Below are 7,239 nucleotides of genomic sequence, written 5' to 3'. Positions count from 1 at the left end.
GGAGTTCCCTGTAGTAGCAGAGGGCTTCAGGGACACTGCAATGGGCTGTGTGCTGCTGTTTGTTCTGCATGGCTTTGCTCAGCCCTCCCGTTTCTGTCATGCCCCAATCAACTGTGCTTCACCCCAGGCAGGTGTGGAGCAGCTGCAAACGACTTCCATCCCTCCCCCCTGCAATGACAGCCCACTGCCAGACTGCCCGAGTGCAGAACAATGTCTGTGCTCTGTTCCAAGACCCCAACGAACCAAGGAAGTACCTTCCCTTTATTATTTTTGCATACGCATCCTCCAGAGCTGCAAGGCCAGGGAGCTGTGAAGCCTGGTTCTCAGGTTCGCAGTGCTCCCACTCGTCCCGTGCCCACAGCTCTGCCTGCTCAGCCCCTCTTCACGTTGAAGGGTGAGGAGGAACTCGGTGCCCCATCCCAAACTGCAGCACATGTGCAGCCTTCAGCCTCCCTGCTATAGGGGGGCTGCAGGAGCAGCATTCCTGTATGTGGCTTCAGGGCCCCAGGCCCCCCGCTCCGCCCCGCGGCAGTGTTGCAGGGTGCTCCTGCTGCCCGCTGAGTGACACAGGCACAGATTCAGCACCACAGAGAACACGCTCTCTATTCACAAGCAAGCCCCAGCTCTGTCCTGCATCCAGGCTTGCACAGAATGGGTGAGACACCAGAGTCTGGACGGCATCAAGGCAAGGAGATGGGAATGCGATGGAGCCAGCGGGGAGAAATAGTCCTGGTCCCCGTGCTGCTCCTCTTCAGTTCCGCTTTGTGTCTTTGCTCTGGTTCTGAAACTTCTGGTGCACAACACGAAGGGTGGTGAAGAAGTTCCCCAGGAAGAGGACGAAGAAGGGGAGGCCGCACATGAGAACCTGTGGGAGCCGCGGAGCTGTGAGGCAGCAGGGATGGACACCCCTCCCCACACAGCCGCCCATGAGCCACCCCTACCTGCCACTCCTTGCACTCTGGGTGCTGCAGCATCCGGAAAAGGGTGACAGCGTTGTAGAGCTGCCAGAACTGCAGGAGAAAGGAGACTTAGGGATTGTCAAAGGCTCACCCTTACGCTGATGCTCAGCTGGCTGCTCCCTCTCATGAGGCCAGCCTGCCTCTGCCAGCCATGAAACCCCACACGGGCTTGGAGTTAGCATCAGCTTAAATGGTGGAATTGGACCTTCTGTAGCAGCTCAAGAGCTGAAGTTCAGAAGGGTTTGAGAAGGGCTGTCAGAGCCCCTCTGCTGTATTTACACAGCGCTCAAGCATTTAGCAGCACTACCAGCTCCACATCTCACTAGCCAAGTCACAGAGGTGGGTGCTCTGGGAGAAGACGAGGCTCAGCCTCTGGCACCTGTACCCTGTGCCTGCAGCAGCCCAGGCTGCAGGGCACAGTGAGGAATGGTGTGGCTCAGTCCCTCCCCAGGCCTCCCATGTGTCCCCAGGAGGGTTGGTGCACTCACCTGTCCAAAGAAGAGAAAGGGAAGCAGGAAGGTGAGGCCTCTCCACATCCAGGACTGGAAGCCCTCTGCAAAGGATGAAGGTTTGCTGAGAACGTGCTCACAGGGGCCAGGACAGTGCAGAGCTCCAAAGGCCAGGGCAGGGAGGTTCAGTGGCCATCCCACGCCTGGCTGAGGCCCTGCAGGGCACTACAAGTGCAGGGAGTGTGGGAGGACTGCGGCAGGTTTCCTATCCCTGGAGTCTAGAGTGGGTATCCTTGGAGGAAGCTGCTCCCGTGGGGCTGCCCTCAGCCAGAACTGCGCTGCAGAGGCTGCACTGAGGGGATGCTGGCTATGTTTGTGGCATCTTTTCTAATGCCACCAGCCATAAACCACAGTCAGACCAATCTTGGAACAAAAATAACTATCACCACTGCTTCTAACAGGAACACAGCACCCACTTAGCCAGCACCGGCCTCGCCCTGGGAGGGGGGTTGCTGTCAGGAGCAGAGGTGACAGCATGTCCAGGTGGACCAGGACGACCTCAGGGAAGATCCTGGCTTACCCACAGTGAGGTCCATGTTGTGCCTCTCGCCCAGTGCTCGGAGCCGGTACAAGCACCCGCTCTGGTAGTAGTATTGGAGGAACTGCACGAAGCCTGCAAAGAAAGTGGATGAGGGCAGGAGGCACCAGCCTGCGGGCTCAGCACCGGCTCAGCTTCGAGTTGCCTGTGCACAGAGCTCTTCCTGGCCCCTGGGAGGCAGAAGGCAGGAGAAGAGCTAAGGGAAAACCCCAGTGGGCTGTGAGTATCCACAGTCAGTTCTCTGCTGCAGAGCTGGGCAGCACAGCACGCCTGGCCACTGCAGGCAGGTCCTGGCCTAGCAGGCATGGCAGCACTTACTTTGGTACATGGAGAAGGAGAGGAACTGGTTCCTGAACATCTGGTACATGAGCCCATCTGGCCTGCGGAGAGAGGACACTGATAAGGGTGTGTGGGAGTGAGGAGATGCTGCCAACCCTGCCTGCCCTACAGCACTGCTGCCGCTCCCAGCAGAACAGGGGGGCCACAGCACAGACCCTCGGTGTCAGCGTCTCACAGAATACTATCTGCCCAGCTTGGGAAGCCAGGAAGTAGGAGGCTGGCAGGACAGGGGTCAAGAAAACACTGCACAGCCCCTGGACAAGAATTGCAACACTGGGAACAGTGTTTCCCAACAGAGACCCAGGCTGTGCTGCCTGCCTCGCTGAGGTGCTGATGGCTGCTTTGGTTTAGGGTGCTTGGGTCTGCTGAGGAATGCATGGAGCTGATCATTATACCATAATGCTCGTGGGGAGGAATACAGCTGTGGGTTAGGGCACGGAGAGCAAAGGCCCTGTCAGCCAGGCTGGCATGGCACAGGCAGGCCAGGTCCCTACACACAGGAGCTGAGGATGCAAACTTACCAAGTCAGCATGACGCCTGAGAGGAACGTGGAGATGTAGTGATGGAAAACCCACCAGCCCTTGATTCTGGAAGACAGACACAGGCAAGTGGTCATGAATTGGGATCCAAATGCACCCCAGGAAAACAGAGCCAGCCAAGTGCCAGCCACCTAGCAGCTCCCAGGGCAAGGCAAGGAGCAGAGATGGTTACGAAAGGGACATGAATGGAGCAGGACCCAGCGCCTCCGGCCCAGGTGGTACCCAGGGCATTGCACCTTCCACACCACCTCCACACAGTGAGTTCATCCAGCCCTCAAAATCACAGCTAATTACTGTATGGGGGCTAATTACCAAGGTACGTTACACACCCTGAGTAGGAGGTGTCAGCTGCATCCCTGGGAAGCACAGAGCTGTGTGATGGGTGCACAATCTCTCTCAGCCCACAGAGAAGAACTAACTGCCCACACTGAAACAAAAGAGACTCACTTGGATCCGTTGTTGATCAGGATGCTCTCCCGGATGGTCAGCGTGCAGTAGTACCACACCAGGAGGAAGTTAAAGGCAGAATCTGTCACCCTGGCAAACAAAACAGGGTGAAAAGACAGCAGGGAGACCACATCCCTGCAGGATGCTCATCCCTGCGAGGCTACTGTGTCCCCAGGGCAGGGGCAGAGCTACAAGGTTGGGGCAGTCAGTCCCTTCATTGAGACCTCCTGTTCAGCTCCATTTTTTGAGCTTTAGTGTTGCTCTGGGCTCTTCAGGACCAGAGATGAATACAGAGGCTCTGGGAGGACATCTCTGCCCAGCACCCCAGGCAGACTCACCTGGAGTTTAGAAGGAACCGACAGGAGAAGGACACAATGAGCAAGATGATGGTGAGGTAGAGCTTGAACTTCTCATATTCGTCTTTATAAGCAAACCTGCAGGGGTGTACAAGAACTGGCTTGGAGCAAGGTGGCTGCTGGCAGGCTGCATCCTCCCCTCCCACCTGGTTGGGATGCCCTTTTGGGAACCTCTTGCAAGAGTTAAGGAAATCCTTGTCCCCCAAACACTTCTGAGAGGAGAGCAAACCACAGGGCAGCATTGCATCATTCCACAGCTACGCCAGCTGGGGAGGTGGCCCAGGGGACTCCAGGAAGCTGAGCAGATCAGCATTGATGCATTTCATGGAGAGCTCACGGAACAAGACAGCAGGGTCTGGGGCTCACTGCTCAGCACTTCTCGCTTTGAGTGTCTCACCATGGGGGCTGTCAGCACTGGCTGTCATAGCCAGGGCTTCCCCATAGCTGGGTCCCTCCTGAAGTGCCTAACACAGGGGAAACTCAGGCACAGCTTTGGTGGTGGGTCCCATTTAAATCATTACAGCCAGCGGTTCTTTCCAGCCTGGACACAGGAGCTAAGCAGGGACTGAGGGCTGCTTCCAGGAAGGGAGAAATGGCCAGACCTGGCAAGGAATCTGCACCAGGTGGGTCGAGCCAGCCACATGCCTGCATGTACTGCACTCACAGGCTGCAGCTCAGCCTGGGCAGATCTGTAACTCCCCGGTGACAAGGGGACCCCAAGCCTCCCCACGCACACGACGTGGGACCGTACTTAGCCTGCTTGCTGAGCAGTGTGACGTTCACATTCCCAAGCACCAGACTCAGGTACAACCTGGAGAGAGAGCAGAGATGTTCAGGTGGGAGCCTGCACAAAGCTGCCTGTGTTACGGGCCAGGCACAGCTATCACCTTTCCCACCACATCCCATGCTGCTGACAGGCACCACATCTCCTGCCCAGCCATTTTCCACTCAGAGCTGCTCAAGGGCAGCAGGAGGACGCCACGCAGAGAGTTGGGCTGGCTGCTGCCCAGGCACCTGCAGGTGACCATGGGGCTGTGCCTAGTGGCATTGCAGCTGCTGGGACCCGGTACTGCATGTCATAGGATTTCACCCAGGAGGACTCTGGTGCCTACAAACCCCAGCTGTGCTGCCTGCTCCTGGCAAAGAGATCATCCTCATGCAAACATAGAGCACCTCTCACCCATTCTTCTTTGGCAGGTAGGCCTCCATTTCGAAGAAAACGTTCTGTCTCTCTTTGATCAGGCTCTGGATCTCCTGGATGGACTCTCGCTGTTCGGGACTCACGTGAGTCTTGCATCTGGGGAGGAAGCACAGGCACTGGCATCAGGATCGGCTCTGTCACAGCACGAGCACGTGCTGGCACTTGATACAGTGCTGTGCCTGGGACAAGGGCACCCCAAGGACAACAACAGCAAACTGGAAGTGAGTTCCATCTGCGGGGCAGGCTGAGGAGCTGCCAGAGGGAAGGGAGTGGGAGGGAAAGCACAGGGAGGACGGGCAGCTCGTCCCATCACCAGGAAACACATTGAAAGCACAATTTGGGAAAGCAAAGCTGAGGAAGTTGTTCCAGGGTACACAAAGATCTCAGCAGCCTTTTGCTAACATCTGTGCTGCTCTGAGCCGGGTCCGAAAGCCCTGCCTGGCAGCTCTTCCCTCCCAGCACCCCAACTTACTTCTTGAGGGACACGGACAGTTCCTTCAGCCGCTTCTTCTGCCGTGTGATGCAGCTGGAGATCCCATCCTGCAGCTTGGTCAGCTCCTCCAGCTTCTGCTTGTACAGCCTGTGGTTATCCTGCAAATGAGAGCAGTGTGTGCTGCAGGTACACACTCCAGCAATGCGCAGAGCACTCAGTGCACGCCTGTGCCACAAGAACACCCCCAGAACCACAGTGCTCTGAGCCCAATGAGGAACTGCAGCAAAACAGAACAGCAACAGCCTCTGTGCTGCTGCTTAGAAATATCTTTAAGTAGAAAACCAGGAGTGCAATGTATGGAAACGATGCAGCTGCATCTGTAACTTCAATGCACATCAGGGTGGGGAACACAGCAGCGGTCAGACAAGGCAGTGGGCAGTCAGGTGTGTTTGGGGAGCCATCCCCAGCTCTGAGTGCATTACCCGTTGTAAAGGATGCGTTCTGCATGGCACGTCCAGCAGCAGGCTGGGTGCTCAGCTGCCTCGTGCTCAGGGCTGTGGAATCCACAGCTTTGCTCTCCAGTTGAGACACCATGAAAGACCCACACAGTGCTGGACTGGGGTACAGTTGGGGGCTGAACCCAGAGGTGGTTTTGAAGCTGGCCCCACATGGGGCCAGAGAGCAGGGCTCTGTGCCTGCTGCCCACAGCTCACCCTGGGGGATGCCGGTGGCCCCCTGTGCCGCCGTAACCCAACCGCACCTGGGTGACACTAGATGCCATTCTTCTGCTATATTTAGAAGGGAAAGGAGAGACCGTGCTATGTCAATGCTCCTTCTGGTCCTGTCAGCTGAAAAACAACCTCACCTCGACCACAGGCAGCCCCAGAGCCACCAAGGAACGAAGCGCTGCTTGCAACAACCCTTGGACTAGACCTTGGTGTGCGCTCCTTCCAGCCTCCGCAGTTCTTATCGGGGACTTTATCAGCAGGTGTCAAAGCCTTTCCCAAAGGAGAAAGGTGAAACCGAGACACAGAGGAGGGAAGAAACACGGCCTCCCTCACGGTGTCCAGCAGTGAGGTGGGGATGAACCCAGGTCACCCCGCAGTGACTAACACCCCGACCTCGGGAGGGACGTCCCCACTCAGCAAACCCTTCCCTGCTCCCAGAGGAGCTCCTGTCGCTCAGGGGTCGGCCACGAGCAAGCCGGGTTTGGGCCAAGCGCTCCGTGAGAGCTCCTTGCGTCTCAGCCCGGGGATTTCGGGATGCACAGACCGGCCCCTATGGAGCAAGAGCGCGTTTCTCAGAGCCGCCCTTGCCCCAGATCTGGGCACAGCTGTGTTGAGTCCGCAACAGCATCCGCTTCGCCCCATCCCGCGGGGGTGGAGAGGCAGAGGGAAGAGCTGTGAGCGGAGCCGGTCAGCCGAGCTTTCCCTCGGGTGACCCCGGCCGCGCTGATGCCTGCCCACTCACTCGCGGGGATTACACGGCGCACCCCGGCCCGTTCCTGCGGGGACGGACGGACGGACGGACGGACGGAGGGCGGCCGGCTGGTCCAGCTCAGCGTGCCTCCCCCCGTGACCAGCAGCATCCTCCCGTCCCGCTCGGGCAGCGCTCCGTGCCAACAGACCCGCAGCTTCCCCACCCCACGCCCGCCCAACAGCCCCGCAGCCCCGCGATCCACGGCCGGGCACCGAGTCCCGTGCAGCCCCCGGCCCCGGTACCTGGATGCGCTGGAAGCCGTCCTGCAGCTCCTCCCACTCCCGCAGGCATTCGGCGACCGAAGCCATGGCGGTAGCAGCGGGAGGGAAGGAAGGAGGGACGGACGGAGGAGGCGGCGAACGGCCCCGGCACTGCGCTGCTGCTTCCGGGCACGCCCCCCGCGAGGCGGACCGGGGGCGGCTCCGTGCCGTGCCGTGCC

The 7,239-nt window shown here is 58.6% G+C and overlaps 1 protein-coding gene across 1 annotated transcript; it reads right to left on the bottom strand.

Moving 5' to 3' along the window:
- Positions 1–240: 240 nt before the first annotated feature.
- On the bottom strand, positions 241–7,201 carry TMEM120A (transmembrane protein 120A). The gene is made up of 12 exons (XM_085240679.1): positions 7,043–7,201; positions 5,361–5,479; positions 4,868–4,984; positions 4,439–4,498; positions 3,670–3,765; positions 3,332–3,421; positions 2,867–2,932; positions 2,325–2,386; positions 1,989–2,081; positions 1,448–1,512; positions 942–1,010; positions 241–865 (listed from the first exon to the last, which is right to left on the bottom strand). The coding sequence occupies exons 1-12, from the start codon at positions 7,106–7,108 to the stop codon at positions 752–754; spliced, it is 1,017 nt and encodes a 338-aa protein (XP_085096805.1). The 5' UTR covers positions 7,109–7,201; the 3' UTR covers positions 241–751.
- Positions 7,202–7,239: the final 38 nt, after the last annotated feature.

This window comes from Meleagris gallopavo, chromosome 21 (genome assembly GCF_905368555.1).
Source record: "Meleagris gallopavo chromosome 21, MGAL_WU_HG_1.1, whole genome shotgun sequence".
Classification (NCBI taxonomy): Eukaryota; Metazoa; Chordata; class Aves; order Galliformes; family Phasianidae; genus Meleagris; species Meleagris gallopavo.
Note: the sequence above shows the minus strand (reverse complement) of the source record. Positions and strands in the feature narration are given on the sequence as shown.

Bases quoted from the DNA above. Each gene is read 5' to 3' on its own strand.
- TMEM120A (XM_085240679.1), bottom strand. From the start codon at position 7,108: ATGGCTTCGGTCGCCGAATGCCTGCGGGAGTGGGAGGAGCTGCAGGAC. The intron at 4,985-5,360 runs GTAAGTTGGGGT...CTTCCTCCCCAG, and splicing joins CTGTCCGTGTCCCTCAAGAA to ATGCAAGACTCACGTGAGTC. The intron at 4,499-4,867 runs GTGAGAGGTGCT...CTCTCTCTCCAG, and splicing joins TACCTGCCAAAGAAGAATGG to GTTGTACCTGAGTCTGGTGC.